The following is a 21148-nucleotide window of genomic DNA, read 5'->3' as shown; positions in this document are numbered from 1 at the left end:
GAATGGTGGAAAGTTGCATGGCAATATATCTCGGAATGGCTATGGAAATGCCATGATAGGTAGGTATGGTGGCTGTTTTGAGGAAGGTTTATGGTGGGTGTATGATACCGGCAAAAAGTGCGCGGTATTAGAGAGGCTAGCAATGGTGGAAGGAAGAAGGGTGCGTATAATCCATGGACTCAACATTAGTCATAAAGAACTCATATACTTATTGCAAAAATCTACAAATTATCAAAGCAAAGTATTACGCGCATGCTCCTAGGGGGATAGATTGGTAGGAAAAGACCATCGCTCGTCCCCGACCGCCACTCATAAGGAAGACAATCAATAAATAAATTATGCTCCGACTTCATCACATAACGGTTCACCATACGTGCATGCTACGGGAATCACAAACTTTAACACAAGTATTTCTCAAATTCACAACTACTCAACTAGCATGACTCTAATATCACCATCTTTATATCTCAAAACAATTATCAAGCATCAAACTTTTCTTAGTATTCAACACACTCATAAGAAAGTTTTTACTAATCTTGAATACCAAGCATATTAGGATTATTTAAGAAATTTACCATGCTATTTAAGACTCTCAAAATAATCTAAGTGAAGCATGAGAGATCAATAGTTTCTATAAAACAAATCCACCACCGTGCTCTAAAAGATATAAGTGAAGTACTAGAGCAAAACTATATAACTCAAAAGATATAAGCGAAGCACATAGAGTATTCTAACAAATTCCAAATCATGTATGGCTCTCTCAAAAGGTGTGTACAGCAAGGATGATTTTGGTAAACTAAAAAGCAAAGACTCATATCATACAAGACGCTCCAAGCAAAACACATATCATGTGGTGAATAAAAATATAGCTCCAAGTAAAGTTACCGATGGAAGTAGACGAAAGAGGGGATGCCTTCCGGGGTATCCCCAAGCTTTGGCTTTATGGTGTCCTTAGATTATCTTGGGGGTGCCATGGGCATCTCCAAGCTTAGGCTCTTGCCACTCCTTGTTCCATAATCCATCAAATCTTTCACCCAAAACTTGAAAACTTCACAACACAAAACTCAACAGAAAATCTCATGAGCTCCGTTAGCGAAAGAAAACAAAAGACCACTTCAAGGTACTGTAATGAAATCATTCTTTATTTATATTGGTGTTAAACCTACTGTATTCCAACTTCTCTATGGTTTATAAACTATTTTACTAGCCATAGATTCATCAAAATAAGCAACAACACACGAAAAACAGAATCTGTCAAAAACAGAACAATCTGTAGTAATCTGTAACTAACGCAAACTTCTGGAACTCCAAAAAATCAACCAAAATAGGAAGACCTAGACAATTTATTTATTGATCAGCAGCAATTGGAATCAATATTTTATCACGTTCTGGTGATTTATAACAATTATTTTCGTGAACAGAAAGTTTCTGGAAATTTCTGCAAGATCAAATAACTATCATCCAAGAAGATCCTATAGGTTTAACTTGGCACAAACACTAATTAAAACATAAAAACACATCTAACCAGAGGCTAGAATAAATATTTATTCCTAAACAGAAGCAAAAAGCAAAAAAAAACTAAAAATAAATTTGGGTTGCCTCCAAACAAGCGCTATCGTTTAACGCCCCTAGCTAGGCATAAAAGCAAGGATAGATCTAGGTATTGCCATCTTTGGTAGGCAATTCATAAGTGGCTCTCATAATAGATTCATATGGTAGTTTTTTTTTCTTCCTAGGGAAGTGTTCCATGCCTTTCTTTAATGGAAATTGGAATCTAATATTCCCTTCCTTCATATCAATAATTGCACCAATCGTTCTAAGGAAAGGTCTACCAAGAATAATAGGACATGAAGGATTGCAATCTATGTCAAGAATGATAAAAATCTATGGGCACATAGTTACTATTTGCAACAATAAGAACATCATTAATTCTTCCCATAGGTTTCTTAATAGTGGAGTCCGCAAGGTGCAAGTTTAGAGAGCAATCATCAAAATCACGGAAATCTAGCAAATCGCACAAAGTTTTGGGAATAGTGGAAACACTAGCACCCAAATCACATAAAGCATAGAACTCATGATCATTAATGTTAATCTTAATAGTAGGTTCCCACTCATCATAGAGTTTTCTAGGGATAGAAACTTCCAACTCAATCTTGTCTTCATAAGATTGCATCAAGGCATCAACGATATGTTTGGTAAAAGCTTTATTTTGACTATAAGCATGAGGAGAATTTAGCACGGATTGCAACAAGGAAATACAATCTATCAAAGAGCAATTTTCATAATTAAATTCCTTAAAATCCAAAATAGTTGGTTTATTAACATCTAACGTTTTGATTTCTTCAATCCCACTTTTATCAATTTTAGCATCAAGATCTAAAAACTCCGAATTTTTGGAACGCCTTCTAGGTAAAGGTGGATCATATTCAGTCCCATCATTGTCAAGATTCATATTGCAAAACAAGGATTTAATAGGGGACACATCAATAACTTTTAGATCTTCATCTTTATTTTCATAGAAATTTGAAGAACACGCTTTCATAAAGCAATCTTTCTTAGCACGCATCCTAGCGGTTCTTTCTTTGCACTCATCAATGGAAATTCTCATGGCTTTGAGAGACTCATTGATATCATGCTTAGGAGGAATAGATCTAAGTTTTAGATAATCAACATCAAGAGAAATTCTATCAACGTTCCTAGCCAATTCATCAACTTTAAGAAATTTCTCTTCAAGCAAAGCATTGAAATTGTTTTGCGAATTCATAAACTCTTTAACACTAGTCTCAAATTCAGAGGGCATCTTATTAAAATTTCCATAAGAGCTGTTGTAGGAACTACCATAATTATTAGAGGAATTGCTAGGATAAGGCCTAGGGTTAAAGTTTCCTCTATACGCGTTGTTACCAAAATTATTCCTACCAACAAAATTCACATCCATAGATTCATTATTATTCTCAATCAAAGTAGACAAAGGCATATCATTAGGATCAGAAGAAACACTCTTACTAGCAAGTAATTTCATAAGTTCATCCATCTTTCCACTCAAAACATTAATTTCTTCTATCGCATGCACTTTTTTATTAGTAGATCTTTCAGTGTGCCATTGAGAATAATTAACCATAATATTATCGAGGAGTTTAGTAGCTTCTCCTAAAGTGATTTCCATAAAAGTGCCTCCCGCGGCCGAATCTAAAAGATTTCTAGAAGCAAAATTCAATCCGGCATAAAATTTTTGTATAATCATCCACAAATTCAAACCATGAGTAGGGCAATTACGTATCATTAATTTCATCCTCTCCCAAGCTTGTGCAACATGTTCATGATCAAGTTGCTTAAAATTCATAATATCGTTTCTAAGAGAGATGATCTTAGCGGGAGGAAAATACTTAGAGATAAAAGCATCTTTGCACTTATTCCAAGAATCAATACTATTTTTAGGCAAAGACGAAAACCAAGCTTTAGCACGATCTCTAAGCGAAAAAGGAAATAGCTTCAATTTAATAATATCATTGTCCACATCTTTCTTCTTTTGCATATCACATAAATCAACGAAGCTATTTAGATGAGTAGCGGCATCTTCACTAGGAAGGCCGGCGAATTGATCTTTCATGACAAGAGTCAACAAGGCAGCATTGCTTTCACAAGATTCAGTATTGGTAAGAGGAGCAATCGGAGTGCTAAGGAAATCATTATTGTTGGTATTGGTAAAGTCACATAATTTGGTATTATCTTGAGCCATCGTGACAAACAAGCAATCCAACACACGAGCAACAAGAAGCAAGCTAAAAAGAGGCGAACGGAAAAGAGAGGGCGAATAAAACGGCAAGGGTGAAGTGGGGGGAGAGGAAAACGAGAGGCAAATGGCAAATAATGTAATGCGGGAGATAAGGGATTGTGATGGGTACTTGGTATGTTGACTTTTCCGTAGACCTCCCCGGCAACGGTGCCAGAAATCCTTCTTGCTACCTCTTGAGCACTGCGTTGGTTTTCCCTTGAAGAGGAAAGGGTGATGCAGCAAAGTAGCATAAGTATTTCCCTCAGTTTTTGAGAACCAAGGTATCAATCCAGTAGGAGGCTATGCGCGAGTCCCTCGCACCTACACAAAACGAATAAATCCTCGCAACCAACGCGATAAGGGGTTGTCAATCCCTTCACGGTCACTTACGAGAGTGAGATCTGATAGATATGATAGGATAATATTTTTGGTATTTTTGTGATAAAGATGCAAAGTAAAATAAAAGCAAAGTCAAAAAGCAAAGGAAATAACTAAGCGTTGGAAGATTAATATGATGAAGATAGACCCGGGGGCCATAGGTTTCACTAGTGGCTTCTCTTAAGAGCATACGTATTTTACGGTGGGTAAACAAATTACTGTTGAGCAATTGACAGAATTGAGCATAGTTATGAGAATATCTAGGTATGATCATGTATATAGGCATCACGTCCGAGACAAGTAGACCGACTCCTGCCTGCATCTACTACTATTACTCCACTCATCGACCGCTATCCAGGATGCATCTAGAGTACTAAGTTCATAAAACCAGAGTAACGCCTTAAGCAAGATGACATGATGTAGAGGGATAAATTCATGCAATATGATAAAAAACCCATCTTGTTATCCTCGATGGCAACAATGCAATACGTGCCTTGCCGCCCCTACTGTCACTGGAAAAGGACACCGCAAGATTGAACCCAAAGCTAAGCACTTCTCCCATTGCAAGAAAGATCAATCTAGTAGGCCAAACAAACTGATAATTCGAAGAGACTTGCAAAGATAAACAATCATACATAAAAGAATTCAGAGAAGATTCAAATATTGTTCATAGATAAACTTGATTATAAACCCACAATTCATCGGTCTCAACAAACACACCGCAAAAAGAAGATTACATCGAATAGATCTCCACGAGAGAGGGGGAGAACATTGTATTGAGATCCAAAAAGAGAGAAGAAGCTATCTAGCTACTAACTATGGACCCGAAGGTCTGAGGTAAACTACTCACACTTCATCGGAGGGGCTATGGTGTTGATGTAGAAGCCCTCCGTGATCGATGCCCCCTCCGGCGGAGCTCCGGAACAGGCCCCAAGATGGGATATCGTGGGTACAGAAGGTTGCGGCGGTGGAATTAGGTTTTTGGCTCCGTATCTGATCGTTTTGGGGTACGTAGGTATATATAGGAGGAAGGAGTACGTCGGTGGAGCAACAGGGGGCCCATGAGGGTGGAGGGCGCGCCCTGGGGGGTAGGCGCGCCCCCTACCTCGTGGCCTCCTCTTTTGTTTCTTGACGTAGGGTCCAAGTCTCCTGGATCATATTCTTCCTAAAAATCACGTTCCCGAAGGTTTCATTCCGTTTGGACTCCGTTTGATATTCCTTTTCTGCGAAACTCTGAAATAGGCAAAAAAACAGCAATTCTGGACTGGGCCTCCGGTTAATAGGTTAGTCCCAAAAATAATATAAAAGTGAATAGTAAAGCCCAATAATGTCCAAAACAGTAGATAATATAGCATGGAGCAATAAAAAATTATAGATACGTTGGAGACGTAGCAACGCCGCACAACAAGCACCTTACAGAACCTAGCCGGCCACCACCAACTCGACCATAAGAGGGGGAGACCCAAGAGGAGGGATTAATGCGACGAGGAGGAGGTAGGAAACAAGGACTGAGGAGAGCAATGTGCACGCCCCGAACAAACAAATGACCATCTTCCGTGTAAGAGAGCAAGATGCTGAGGTGATAAACGAGCGAGGTGCAGAGTAGGATGCACAATCCGGCAATGGGCCGATCGAATCTGTACCAAGACAACCGAGTGGGAGGGGCAAGAGGGTACCGAACAATAAACGTCCAAGAAGGTGCTGGAAAACAGATCCGTCTGCAGGTAGAACCTCGAGCCGTCCAGTGACGACCTAGAGGATAAGGTGGATGGATGAGTTCCGACCATGCCATCGGTCAGATCATAGTGCCTCCATCGGAGGCCGAAGCCATGGCTACCATCACTAACTGGAGGAACGGCCGGGACGTGATAACCCACAAGTATAGGGGATCAATTGTAGCCTCTTTCGATAAGTAAGAGTGTCGAACCCAACGAGGAACGAAAGGTAGAACAAATATTCCCTCAAGCTCTATCGACCACCGATACAACTCTACGCACGCTTGACGTTCGCTTTACCTAGAACAAGTATAAAACTACAAGTACTTTGTAGGTGTTGTTGGATATGTTTGCAAGAATATAAAGAGCACGTAAATAAAAACTAGGGGCTGTTTAGGTAAAGAAGCAATAAAGTTAGTATAGCAAGTGTGGAAAAGTGGTGGTAGGAGTTGCGAAATTGTCCCTAAGCAATTGACTACTTTACTAGACTGATAGCAAGTTTTATGTGGGAGAGGCCACTGCTAGCATGTCATCCCTGACTTGGAATTCTATGCACTTATGATTGGAACTATTAGCAAGCATCCGCAACTGTTGGGGAACGTAGTAATTTCAAAAAAATTCCTACGCACACGCAAGATCATGGTGATGTATAGCAACGAGAGGGGAGAGTGTGTCCACGTACCCTCGTAGACCGAAAGCGGAAGTGTTAGCAAAACGCGGTTGATGTAGTCGTACATCTTCACGATCCGACCGATCCAAGTACCGAACGTACGGCACCTCCGAGTTCAGCACACGTTCAGCTCGATGACGTCCCGCGAACTCCGATCCAGCAGAGCTTCACGGGAGAGTTCCGTCAGCACGACGGCGTGATGACGGTGATGATGTTGCTACCGACGCAGGGCTTCGCCTAAGCACCACTACGATATGACCGAGGTGGAATATGGTGGAGGGGGGCACCGCACACGGCTAATAGATCAAGAGATCAATTGTTGTGTCTAGAGGTGCCCCCTGCCCCCGTATATAAAGGAGGGAGGGAGAGGCCGGCCCTAGAGGGGGCGCGCCAAGTGTGGGGAGTCCTACTAGGACTCCCAAGTCCTAGTAGGATTCCCCTTTCCTTTCCAGAGTAGGAGAGAAGGAAAGAGGGGGAGAGGGAGAAGGAAAAGGGGGCTGCACCCCTTGTCCAATTCGGACCAGAGGGGGGGCGCGCGCCTCCTTTCTTTTGGAATCTCTCCTCTATCCCCGTATGGCCCAATAAGGCCCAATACTTCTCCCGGTGAATTCCCGTAACTCCCCGGTACTCCGAAAATACCCAAATCACTCGGAACCTTTCCGATGTCCGAATATAGTCGTCCAATATATTGATCTTTACATCTCGGCGATTTTGAGACTCCTCGTCATGTCCCCGATCTCATCCAGGACTCCGAACTACCTTCGGTACATCAAATCACATAAACTCATAATACCGATCATCACCGAACTTTAAGCGTGCGGACCCTACGGGTTCGAGAATTATGTAGACATGACTGAGACACGTCTCCAGTCAATAACCAATAGTGGAACCTGGATGCTCATATTGGCTCCCACATATTCTACGAAGATCTTTATCGGTCAAACCGCATAACAGCATACGTTGTTCCCTTTGTCACCGGTATGTTACTTGCCCGAGATTCGATCGTCGGTACCTAGTTCAATCTCGTTACTGGCAAGTCTCTTTACTCGTTCTGTAATACATCATCCCGTAACTAACTCACTAGTTACAATGCTTGCAAGGCTTATAGTGATTTGCATTACCGAGTGGGCCTAGAGATACCTCTCCGACAATCGGAGTGACAAATCTTAATCTCGAAATACGCCAACCCAACAAGTACCTTCGGAGACACCTGTAGAGCACCTTTATAATCACCCAGTTACGTTGTGACGTTTGGTAGCACACAAAGTGTTTCTCCAGTAAACGGGAGTTGCATAATCTCATAGTCATAGGAACATGTATAAGTCATGAAGAAAGCAATAGCAACATACTAAACGATCAGTGCTAAGCTAACGGAATGGGTCAAGTCAATCACATCATTCTCCTAATGATGTGATCCCGTTAATCAAATGACAACTCATGTCCATGGCTAGGAAACTCAACCATCTTCGATTAACGAGCTAGTCAAGTAGAGGCATACTAGTGACACTATGTTTGTCTATGTATTCACACATGTACTAAGTTTCCGGTTAATACAATTCTAGCATGAATAATAAACATTTATCATGATATAAGGAAATAAATAATAACTTTATTATTGCCTCTAGGGCATATTTCCTTCAGTCTCCCACTTGCACTAGAGTCAATAATCTAGTTTACATCACCATGTGATTTAACACCAATAGTTCACATCACCATGTGATTAACACCCATAGTTCACATCGTCATGTGACCAACACCCAAAGGGTTTACTAGAGTCAATAATCTAGTTCACATCGCTATGTGATTAACACCCAAAGAGTACTAAGGTGTGATCATGTTTTGCTTGTGAGAGAAGTTTAGTCAACGGGTCTTTCACATTCAGATCCGTTATGTATTTTGCAAATTTCTATGTCTACAATGCTCTGCACGGAGCTACTTTAGCTAATTGCTCCCATTTTCAATATGTATCCAGATTGAGACTTAGAGTCATCTGGATCAGTGTCAAAACTTGCATCAACGTAACCCTTTACGACGAACCTTTTGTCACCTCCATAATTGAGAAACATATCCTTATTCTACTAAGGATAATTTTGACCGCTGTTCAGTGATCTACTCCTAGATTAGTATTGTACTCCCTTGCCAAACTCAGTGTAGGGTATACAATAGATCTGGTACACAGCATGGCATACTTTATAGAACCTATGGCTGAGGCATAGGGAATGACTTTCATTCTCTTTCTATTTTCTGCCGTGGTCGGGCTTTGAGTCTTACTCAATTTCAGACCTTGTAACACAGGCAGGAACTCTTTCTTTGACTGTTCCATTTTGAACTATTTCAAAATATTGTCAAGGTATGTACTCATTGAAAAAACTTATCAAGTGTCTTGATCTATCCCTATAGATCTTGATGCTCAATATGTAAGCAGCTTCACCGAGGTCTTTCTTTGAAAAACTCCTTTCAAACACTCCTTTATGCTTTGCAGAATAATTCTCCATTATTTCTGATCAACAATATGTCATTCACATATACTTATCAGAAATGTTGTAGTGCTCCCACTCACTTTCTTGTAAATACGGGCTTCACCGCAAGTCTGTATAAAACTATATGCTTTGATCAACTTATCAAAGCGTATATTCCAACTCCGAGATGCTTGCACCAGTCCATAGATGGATCGCTGGAGCTTGCATATTTTGTTAGTACCTTTGGGATTGACAAAACCTTCTGGTTGCATCATATACAAATCTCCTTTAATAAATCCATTAAGGAATGCAATTTTGTTTATCCATTTGCCAGATTTCATAAAATGCGGCAATTGCTAACATGATTCGGACAGACTTAAGCATAGATACGAGTGAGGAACTCTCATCGTAGTCAACACCTTGAACTTGTCAAAAACCTTTTGCGACAATTCTAGCTTTGTAGATAGTAACACTACTATCAGCGTCCGTCTTCCTCTTGAAGATCCATTTATTTTCTGGTGTGGATCTTACTCTGGTTGACCTACGAGTTTCGGTAGTAACTTGATCTGAAGTTTCATGATCAATATCATTAGCTTCCTCACTAATTGGTGTAGGTGTCAGAGGAACCGGTTTCTGTGATGAACTACTTTCCAATAAGGGAGCAGGTACAGTTACCTCATCAAGTTCTACTTTCCTCCCACTCACTTCTTTCGAGAGAAACTCCTTCTCTAGAAAGGATCCATTCTTAGCAACGAATGTCTTGCCTTCGGATCTGTGATAGAAGGTGTACCCAACTGTCTCCTTTGGGTATCCTATGAAGACACATTTCTTCGATTTGGGTTTGAGCTTATCAGTATGATACTTTTTCACATAAGCATCGCAACTCCAAACTTTAAGAAACGACAACTTTGGTTTCTTGCCAAACCACAGTTCATAAGGCATCGTCTTAACAGATTTAGATGGTGCCCTATTTAAGGTGAATGCAGCTGTCTCTAATGCATAACCCCAAAACAATAGTGGTTAATCAGTAAGAGAGATCATAGATCGCACCATATCTAATAAAGTGCGGTTATGACGTTCGGACACACCATTACACTGTGGTGTTCCGGGTGGCGTGAGTTGCGAAACTATTCTGCATTGTTTCAAATGAAGACCAAACTCGTAACTCAAATATTCTCCTCCATGATCAGATCGTAGAAACTTTATTTTCTTGTTACGACGATTTTCCACTTCACTATGAAATTCTTTGAACTTTTTCAAATGCTTCAGACTTATGTTTCATCAAGAAGATATACCCATATCTGCTCAAATCATCTGTGAAGGTCAGAAAATAACGATACTTGCCACGAGCCTTAATACTCATCGGACCACATACATCGGTATGTATTATTTCCAATAAGTCAATAGCTCGTTCCATTGTTCCGGAGAACGGAGCTTTAGTCATCTTGCCCATGAGGCATGGTTCACAAGCATCAAATGATTCATAATCAAGTAATTCCAAAAGCCCATCAGCATGGAGTTTCTTCATTCGCTTTACACCAATATGACCTAAACGGCAGTGCCACAAATAAGTTGCACTATCATTATTAACTTTGCATCTTTTGGCTTCAATATTATGAATATGTGTATCACTATGATCGAGATTCAATAAACCATTCACCTTGGGTGTATGACCATTGAAGGTTTTATTCATGCAGACAGAACAACAATTATTCTCTAACTTAAATGAATAACCTTATTGCAATAAACATGATCAAATCATATTCATGCTCAACGCAAACACCAAATAACACTTATTTAGGTTCAACACTAATCCCGAAAGTATAGGGAGTGTGTGATGATGATCATATCAATTCTTGGAACCACTTCCAACACACATCGTCACTTCACCCTTAACTAGTCTCTGTTCATTCTGCAACTCCCGTTTCGAGTTACTACTCTTAGCAACTGAACCAGTATCAAATGCCGAAGGGTTGCTATAAACACTAGTAAAGTACACATCAATAACATGTATATCCAATATACCTTTGTTCACTTTGCCATCCTTCTTATCCGCCAAATACTTGGGGCAGTTCCGTTTCCAGTGACCAGTCCCTTTGCAGTAGAAGCACTTAGTCTCAGGCTTAGGTCCAGACTTGGGCTTCTTCACTTGAGCAGCAACTTGCTTGCCGTTCTTCTTGAAGTTCCCTTTCTTCCCTTTGCCCTTTTCTTGAATCTAGTGGTCTTGTCAACCATCAACACTTGATGTTTTTCTTGATTTCTACCTTCATTGATTTCAGCATCACGAAGAGCTTGGGAATCGTTTCCGTTATCCCTTGCATATTATAGTTCATCCCGAAGTTCTAGTAACTTGGTGATAGTGACTAGAGAACTCTGTCAATCACTATCTTATCTGGAAGATTAACTCCCACTTGATTCAAGTGATTGTAGTACTCAGACAATCTGAGCACATGCTCACTGGTTGAGCTATTCTCCTCCATCTTGTAGGCAAAGTAATGTCAGAGGTCTCATACCTCTCGACACGGGCATGAGTATGAAATACCAATTTCAACTCTTGGAACATCTTATATGCTCCGTGGCGTTCAAAACATTTTTGAAGTCCAGGTTCTAAGTCGTAAAACATGGTGCACTTAAACTATCAAGTAGTCATCATACCGAGCTTTGCCAAACGTTCATAACGTCTGCATTTGCTCCTACAATAGTTCTATTACCTAGCGGTGCAGCAAGGACATAATACTTCTGTGCAGCAATGAGGTTAGTCCTCAGATCATGGACCAAGTCCGCATCATTGCTACTAACATTTTTCAACTTAGTTTTCTCTAGGAACATATCAAAATATAAACAGGGAGCAACAACGCGAGCTATTGATCTACAACATAGTTATGCAAATACTATCAGGACTAAGTTCATGATAAATTAAAGTTCAATTAATCATATTACTTAAGAACTCCCACTTAGATAGACATCCCTCTAATCATCTAAGTGATCACGTGATCCAAATCAACTAAACCATGTCCGATCATCACGTGAGATGGAGTAGTTTTCAATGGTGAACATCACTATGTTGATCATATCTACTATATTATTCACGCTCGACCTTTCGGTCTCAATGTTCCGAGGCCATATCTGCATATGCTAGGCTCGTCAAGTTTAACCCGAGTATTCTGCGTGTGCAAAACTGGCTTGCACCCGTTGTAGATGAACGTAGAGCTTATCACACCCGATCATCACGTGGTGTCTCGGCATGACGAACTTTGGCAATGGTGCATACTCAGGGAGAACACTTTTATCTTGAAATTTAGTGAGAGATCATCTTATAATGCTACCGTCAATCAAAGCAAAATAAGATGCATAAAGGATAAACATCACATGCAATCAATATAAGTGATATGATATGGCCATCATCATCTTGTGCTTGTGGTCTCCATCTTCGAAGCTCCATCATGATCACCATCGTCACCGGTGCGACACCTTGATCTCCATCGTAGCATCGTTGTCGTCTCGCCAACTATTGCTTTTACGACTATCGCTACGGCTTAGTGATAAAGTAAAGCAATTACAGGGCGATTTCATTGCATACAATAAAGCGACAACCATATGGCTCCTGCCAGTTGCCGATAACTCGGTTACAAAACACGATCATCTCATACAATAAAATATAGCATCATGCCTTGACCATATCACATCACAACATGCCCTGCAAAAACAAGTTAGACGTCCTCTAATTTGTTGTTGCAAGTTTTATGTGGCTGCTAGGGGCTGAGCAAGAACCGTTCTTACCTACGCATCAAAACCACAACGATAGTTCGTCAAGTTAGTGTTGTTTTAATCTTCTCAAGGACCGGGCGTAGCCACACTCGTTCAACTAAAGTTGGGGAAACTGACACCCGCCAGCCACCTGTGTGCAAAGCACGTCGGTAGAACCAGTCTCGCGTAAGCGTACGCCTAATGCCGGTCCGGGCCGCTTCATCCAACAATACCGCCGAACCAAAGTATGACATGCTGGTAAGCAGTATGACTTGTATCGCCCACAACTCACTTGTGTTCTACTCGTGCATATAACATGTACGCATAAACCTGGCTCAGATGCCATTGTTGGGGAACGTAGTAATTTCAAAAAAATTCCTACGCACACGCAAGATCATGGTGATGTATAGCAACGAGAGGGGAGATTGTGTCCACGTACCCTCGTAGACCGAAAGCGGAAGCGTTAGCACAACATAGTTGATGTAGTCGTACGTCTTCACGATCCGACCGATCCAAGTACCGAACGTACGACACCTCCGAGTTCAGCACACGTTCAACTCGATGACGTCCGCGAACTCCAATCCAGCAGAGCTTCACGGGAGAGTTCCGTCAGCACGATGGCGTGATGACGGTGATGATGTTGCTACCGACGCAGGGCTTCGCCTAAGCACCGCTATGATATGACCGAGGTGGAATATGGTGGAGGGGGGCACCGCACACGGCTAATAGATCAAGAGATCAATTGTTGTGTCTAGAGGTGCCCCCCTGCCCCCGTATATAAAGGAGGGAGGGAGAGGCCGGCCCTAGAGGGGGCGCGCCAAGTGTGGGGTCTCCTACTAGGACTCCTAAGTCCTAGTAGGATTCCCCTTTCCTTTCCGGAGTAGGAGAGAAGGAAAGAGGGGGAGAGGGAGAAGGAAAAGGAGGCCGCACCCCTTGTCCAATTCGGACCAGAGGGGGGCGCGCGCCTCCTTTCTTTTGGCCTCTCTCCTCTATTCCCGTATGGCCCAATAAGGCCCAATACTTCTCCCGGTGAATTCCTGTAACTCCCCGGTACTCCGAAAATACCCGAATCACTCGGAACCTTTCCGATGTCCGAATATAGTTGTCCAATATATTGATCTTTACGTCTCAACCATTTCGAGACGCCTCGTCATGTCCCCGATCTCATACGGGACTCCGAACTACCTTCGGTACATCTAATCACATAAACTCATAATACCGATCGTCACCAAACTTTAAGCGCGCGGACCCTACGGGTTCGAGAACTATGTAGACATGACTGAGACATGTCTCCGGTCAATAACCAATAGCAGAACCTGGATGCTCATATTGGCTCCCACATATTCTACGAAGATCTTTATCGGTCAAACCACATAACAGCATACGTTGTTCCCTTTGTCACCGGTATGTTACTTGCCCGAGATTCGATCGTCGGTATCTCAATACCTAGTTCAATCTCATTACTGGCAAGTCTCTTTACTCGTTCCATAATACATCATCCCATAACTAACTCATTAGTTACAATGCTTGCAAGGCTATAGTGATGTGCATTACCGAGTGGGCCCAGAGATACCTCTCCGACAATCGGAGTGACAAATCCTAATCTCGAAATACGCCAACCCAACAAGTACCTTCGGAGACACCTGTAGAGCACCTTTATAATCACCCAGTTACGTTGTGACGTTTGGTAGCACACAAAGTGTTCCTCCGGTAAACGGGAGTTGCATAATCTCATAGTCATAGGAACATGTATAAGTCATGAAGAAAGCGATAGCAACATACTAAACGATCAAGTGCTAAGCTAACGGAATGGGTCAAGTCAATCACATCATTGTCCTAATGATGTGATCCCGTTAATCAAATGACAACTCATGTCCATGGCTAGGAAACTCAACCATCTTCGATTAACGAGCTAGTCAAGTAGAGGCATACTAGTGACACTATGTTTGTCTATGTATTCACACATGTACTAAGTTTCCGGTTAATACAATTCTAGCATGAATAATAAACATTTATCATGATATAAGGAAATAAATAATAACTTTATTATTGCCTCTAGTGCATATTTCCTTCAGCAACTACTAACGATCATTAAGGTAAAACCCAACCATAGCATTAAGATATATTGGTCCCCCTTCAATCCCGTATGCATCAATTTCTATGCTAGGTTGAACCTTCTGTCACTCTTGCCCTCCAATACATAGTCCTATCAACATACAACTAACCCTATGGTGTGATCCACGCGCGTGCTCATATGATGGGCACCAAAGGACAGCAACATAACCACAAGCAAATTAAACCAATCATAGCAATTCACCAATTACCGTAGGACAACGAAAATCTACTCAGACATCATAGGATGGCAACACATCATTGGATAATAATATGAAGCATAAAGCACCATGTTCAAGTAGAGGGTACAGCAGGTTGCGGGAGAGTGGACCGCTGTAAATAGATGGGGGAAGGTGATGGAGATGTTGGTGAAGATGACGGAGGTGTTGGTGTAGATCGTGGTGATGATGATGGCCCCGGCGGCGTTCCGGCGCCACCGGAAGCGAGGGGGAGAGAGCCGCCCTCCTTCTCCTTCTTCCTTGGCCTCCTCCCTAGGTGGGAGAAGGGTTCTCCCTCTGGTCCTTGATCTCCATGGCGTGGGAGGGGCGAGAGCCCCTCCGATATTGGATCTATCTCTCTGTTTCTGCATTCTGGATTCTGCCCTTTCACCGTTTCTTTTATATCCGGAGATCCGTAACTCCGATTGGATTGAAATTTGAACACAATTTTTATCCGGATATTAGCTTTCTTGCGGCGAAAGAAGGGCAACAACCGCCTTACGGGGTGTTCACGAGGGTCAGGGGCGCGCCCCCTTGCCTCGTGGCCCCCTCGGGCATCGTCTCGCGATGATTCCACTTCCCAAAATCAGATATATTCCAAAAAAATCTCCGTCAGTTTTTATTCCGTTTGGACTCCGTTTGATATGGATTTTTTGCGAAACAAAAACATGCAACAAACAGGAACTGGCACTGAGCACTGGATCAATATGTTAGTCCCAAAAATAATATAAAAAGTTGCCAAAAGTATGTAAAAGTTGTAGAATATTGGCATGGAACAATCAAAAATTATAGATACGACGGAGACGTATCAGGGCGCCGTCTTGAGATCGAAGGCAACGGAGAATGGAGTCAAGAGAGGTTTCCTCGCCGTCGCCGTCCTTGGTTGTTGCATGGCCTTGGTCTACAATGACCTCAAGCGACGATAAGGAGGGGCCTGTAGTTAGGATTGAAGGATAGGGGTTGGAGGCCCGGGGGGATTTCACAGCTTGGATTGAATCCTTCACCGTAGTATTTCTAGTTTTCTTCCCGTAGTGAGGATATTATAGATAGAATCGTCCAGCCTCATGCAATGCCAACTAAGCATACTGGCAACATGACATAGTATTAATAATTGAGTAAAGAGAAAATGCTAGTATAATATAAAACAATAAATGAGCACATCTGAAACCATCCTTTAACAAAAGAGTGCCAAAAGACTGACCGCATTTATTAGTAGCAAATATTGCCTCCATCCCGAATAAGTGTCGTGGTTTTAGTTCAAATTTAAACTAAAACCATGACACTTATTTTTTTTTACTAAAACCACGACCCTTATTTGGGATAGTGCAATTTGAACTGAAACCACGACACTAATTTTGGGTTGTAAGATGAACTAAAACCACGACACTTGTTTTGAGACGAAGGAATTTGAACTAACACCACAACACTCATTTTGGGACGGAGGGAGGAAGAGATAAGAGATGTAACAGGTGGCAAAAGATAGATGAATCACACCTTATTTTAACGGTTATGAAGAAACATTTCTCTGCAGATTAACTAGCCGCCACCTGCATTTTCTAGAAAGAAAATTTATGATCCTATGAGTTTGATGAAACTGATTTGTAACTGCATATCGGATTGGGCCGTTTTGCAGATAAAGGAACCAACGGGGAAAACGCTGATACTAGAGGCAAGGCTAATGAAACAGGTGGCAAGTGAAGTCTACCGCGCGGCGCAGGGTTGGAGGTTAGGCATTCCAAGACTAGTGGCTGAGAGCTACTTATCGAAGACTACTCTTCTTCCTTCTTGATGCTGTCTTTTGCATGGTGTCGTGGTTGTTTGTTTGTCGTTCCTGAACTTTGGTTACGTGTTGTGGTAGGCTCGTAAGCAGTAGGAGGCTGTTTGAATGGAGTTCTAGTAGGCAGCTGCTCCCTAATAGCAATTCTGGTCTCAGGCCTTCAAAGTCCAACGCGTGAAAATTGTGCCTGAGTCAGGTAGCTTTTTGCGGAAGCCAACCAAACAGCCCCTATATATCTGTAATAGAACGATCTTAGATCTTAGCTGCTTGGTGCTTGTCCTTGCAACTGGATGTTGTCGTGAACGACCTTGGTTTCCCTGAAATAGGAGGGAACCCCTCTTTTCCTCTTTTCCTAAAAAAGAAACTAGCCGTCACCTAGTCGATACAATTAACTTGCATCAATCCTCCTCTCGTACAAAAAACTTGCAAGACCCGTTCCCCGTGCCGCTCCCGCGAGCGGCCCGGGCGGAACCCTAGTTCACCGCCGCCGCTCCCCTTTCTCACCTCCTCCTCCCTCGCCGCCGCCAGGGGACGGCGCCGGGCAAAGCCTGCGCGTGCGTCGGCGACGGCGGGGCTCATCCCCTCTCGCGAGGCTCCTGGGCGGCGCGGGACGGTCGGCCCTCGCGGCGGCGCTCGGCGGCAGCGTGCGTCGGGCCGCCGGCGGATCTGGGCGGCGTGGCTCCCCTACTTGGTGGCGCTGCGGCGCTGGCGGCGGCGTGGCCTGCGCGGGGCGGCGAGGCACGGGCTCCTCCTCCTCCCGATCTGATGGCGCCGCGGTGGCGCCGGCGCTCGGGCGTGTGGCGGGGTCCGCGCGGGTCGGCGGCGCGCGACATCTTCTTCCTCCCCGATCTGATGGCTCCACGGTGGCGCCAGTGCTCGGGCGGCGGTCGGCTTCGGCATTCTGTGCGCGATTCTGGGATCCCACGATCCGGATCTGGCGCGGGTTGGGAGGTTGCCGGCTCCTCTTGGTGGTCGGTGTGCGGGGCTCGCAGCGGGGTGTGTGCTGGCGGCGGTCGTCTGGAGCCTGGCGTAGGGCGCAGCAGGCTGGTGGGAGTTGGTGGTGCACCGGCACCGTCTGTGGCGGCGGCGTGAGCGCAGCCATGGAGGCGGCGGCGCTGCGAGGCCCTGCTAGGAAGGGTCCTGGCGGGCAGCGGGCGCTCGGCTGCAGCCGTGTGAGGCGCATGGTGATGCCACGACGGAGTTGGTGCCGGAGAGTGGCTCGAGGTGCGGATCAGACCGGATCTGGTGGCAGTCCCCTGGTGCGGGCGAAGGCCGTCGTGGTGGTTCTGGTCCTTGCACCGCTCGGCGGATGCTGCGGTTCTTCGTTTGTGCTGCAGGCGGTGGCTTGAGGCGTCCTCCCTCGGCAGTGAGGTTGGAGTGATTCTCGTTGGTGTGGCTTCGATGGCATGTTGCTGCAGCGTCGGCGGTGCGAGGCATCGGTCAGGGCTGGCCATGATCTTGGCGGCGTGGAGATGTGCAGCGCTACGGATGAAAATCATGTTCGGCTTTGGTCGGACCGACGATGATGGCATCCGTGGATGTCATTTTCCTTCCTGGAGGCGTCGCCGTGTTTGTTGCCATTTGCCTCGTTGCCCGATGGCGGCAATTGTCCTCGGGGCGAAAGCCTTGATTCGCAGGATCGACATGATGGCGGTGTCTTTGACGTCGTTCCTCTGATGAGAGCATTGTGCTGGGAGACGAGAAGCCCTTTGATGCACTCCTCCGGTGTTCGCGACTGCCCGGATCGCTCCTCTCAGGCGCTATGTACGGTCGTCGCTGGTTTATCCAAGGAAGCTGGAGTTGCTGTTCTTCGGAGATGACCGGTGTTGGTCGAGACGCGGCGAGGTTTGCGGTTTTGGGTAGGGAGTGGTGTGGAGGCTTGCTTAGGGTCGGTCTGTGACTCCTAGCTAGCGATGTGTAATTTCTTGTACATATTTTTCTTCCTTCTATAAAGCTAAGGTACGCGATTGGCGTATCCTCGGAAAAAAATACAACAATTTTTTCAAAAAAAGGAAAAAAAAACTTTCACCAATCCTATAGCTTGCCGCATTCCGCTGGCTCGAACGACAGCACGCCCCCCTCAAGATCGTACAGAAAGTGCATGCTCTGCTGCTGCAGGCTGCCGAGCACCGACATCCCCCGCATGCTCACCATCCCGAGGCAGGCCACCCCGGCGTTCCGGTCCTCCACAACGTAGCTCTCCCTGGGAAGCGCCATGTCCGCGCCGTCGAAGTGGAACACCAGGCGCGGCACGTCCACCGCCTCGGTCTTCCCCTCCGGTGCAGCGAAGCAGAGGCTGAGCCCGAGGTGCGCGCCGCTGGCCAGCGGGAGCCCCACGCGCGCCGCGACCGCGCGGGCCAGCACCACGAACGCGCGCTCCTCCAGCGCGGTGAACGTCGTGCCTGAATCGATGATGAACCCGCCGCCGCCCATGGGCGACAGCTGGAACACGGCGGGGTCGATCGGCAGCAGGGTCTCGCCGACGGTGATCCCTTCCAGCGTGAGGTAGTAATATGAGCTCCTGCGCCCGCCGGCTGGGTTCGGCGCGAACGGCGTGGACTGGGCGGTGGTCGAGAGGGTCGCCGACGGGCCTAGGTAGAGAGGGCTCGCCGCCTTGTCGCTGAAGGGCGTGAAGCAGTAGGAGAATCTGGTGATGCCCAGCTGAGACGCCAGCGAGAGTGGCCCCCTTCCCATCCCGACCACACCGGACGAGTTGTCCGTGCTGCCGAGGTTCTCCGTGCCGCAGCCGAACGCGATGCCGTGCACGGTGGTGCCTGAGCCGAGCGTCAACGTCTCGGTGGCGAGGGCGCCGTCTGTAGAGGTGCCGTCGCCGTAGGAGAAGTAGTACGCACAGCCGGGATCGGGGGCCGAGCAATGGTACCTCGGGTTCCGGAGCGCCTCGCACAGCGACGAGCGGCACGACACGTTGGCGTATGTCGCCGACATGGCCGGCGCGTACAGCGGCGTGGGCTGCGGGAAGCACTTCCGGCAGGGCGCGTCGCACAGCGTCCAGATGAGGTCGCTGCCCGTGTCGAGGACGGCGGTGATCGGTAGCGGCGGCGTGCCGATGGCGAGGTCGACGAGGTACGTTGCCGCGCTCGCGTGAACGGCCGCCGTTTCATCAGCACCGCCGCTCTGCAGCGATGCAGGGGATGGAGGGGCAGCGGCGAGGAGGCCGTTGACGCGGCGGTGGCTCCGGTCGGCAGCGCGACGGATGCGCTCGATCCCCGTGAAGTCGCCGCGGGTGTCTGCGTGGGTTAGCTCAAGGCGGATGCCACGACTCGATGCCGAGGAAATGGCAAACGACGGCAACAAGAGGAGCAACCAGAGGAGAAGAGATCTCCCCGATGCCATTGTTCTCAAGAAGAGATACGAGATGTCAGTATAGCTTATTGGTGATTTTAGGTGTTCATGTTTTAGATAGTGCTGGATACAAATATACTTGACGAATGAGAACTGTTCTCGGTGTTGGCTGTTACTGTATTTTTTTGCATCATGGATGATGGTTGCGAAGTGCATCCGCACGTCGCTACAACCTTTGGCGTCTCACCGCCAGCTCTGCTAAGCATCTACACCCAAACCCGGCAAATCCGTTTCCTAAACGTCCGTCGTCATGCCCAGGCGACATTTAAACTGCACAATTCAAATATTAAACTCGGTTTTCATTATGGGTCCACAAATACTACACAAGATCATCAAGTACACATGTTCACCTCGGAGATTCTCGTGCATGTGCAGAAAATTCATAATCTTATTTGCCTCTTGATCCGGGATGTGGACTTGTTCTCTGGGTTTCTCAAAAGCATGGGGTCGGGCTGCCTCTTTGATGGTGTCATACACAGGGGATGTGTGAGAGCCTAACTTAATAGAAATGATAAATTACTCATATCAATAAGGAATTTCTTCTTTTCTGGGAGCCATTCAAAAAGAACTCCAAAGTTAAGTATGCTTGGGTTGGAGCGATTCTAGTATGGGTGACTAGCCGGGAAGTTGGTCTCGGGTGCGCACGACTGAGGGCAAAGTATGCAGAATGATAGACTACTCATATCAACAAGGAATTCTTTTTTTCTGGGAGCTCATTCAAAAAGAATTCCAAAGTTAAGCGTGTTTGGCTTGGAGCGATTCTAGGATGGGTGATCGACCGAAAAGTTGGTCTCGGATGCGCACGAGCGAGGATAAAGTATGTAGGAAAGACTAGTGTTGGTCTGTGGGGCTAGTCTAGATCCCTTCAGGTGTAACGATCAGGAACCGGTGGCTATGGCTCACCGAGGGGAGCCCGGCGAGAGGCTCACAAGGG

General features: G+C 45.4%; 1 protein-coding gene across 1 annotated transcript; it reads right to left on the bottom strand.

The window, feature by feature from the left end:
- Positions 1 to 17529: 17529 nt before the first annotated feature.
- On the bottom strand, positions 17530 to 20316 carry LOC109777205 (aspartic proteinase nepenthesin-1-like). Its single transcript, XM_020335844.4, has one exon. It carries the CDS (start codon positions 20203 to 20205, stop codon positions 18886 to 18888), a length of 1320 nt encoding a protein of 439 aa, XP_020191433.3. The 5' UTR covers positions 20206 to 20316; the 3' UTR covers positions 17530 to 18885.
- Between the last annotated feature and the right edge of the window lie 832 nt (positions 20317 to 21148).

The sequence above is a fragment of the Aegilops tauschii genome, chromosome 2 (assembly GCF_002575655.3).
Source record: "Aegilops tauschii subsp. strangulata cultivar AL8/78 chromosome 2, Aet v6.0, whole genome shotgun sequence".
Taxonomy (NCBI): Eukaryota; Viridiplantae; Streptophyta; class Magnoliopsida; order Poales; family Poaceae; genus Aegilops; species Aegilops tauschii.
Note: the sequence above shows the minus strand (reverse complement) of the source record. Positions and strands in the feature narration are given on the sequence as shown.

What these genes read in the sequence shown, in the direction of transcription:
- LOC109777205 (XM_020335844.4), bottom strand. Translation starts at nt 20,205, where the DNA reads ATGGCATCGGGGAGATCTCTTCTCCTCTGGTTGCTCCTCTTGTTGCCG.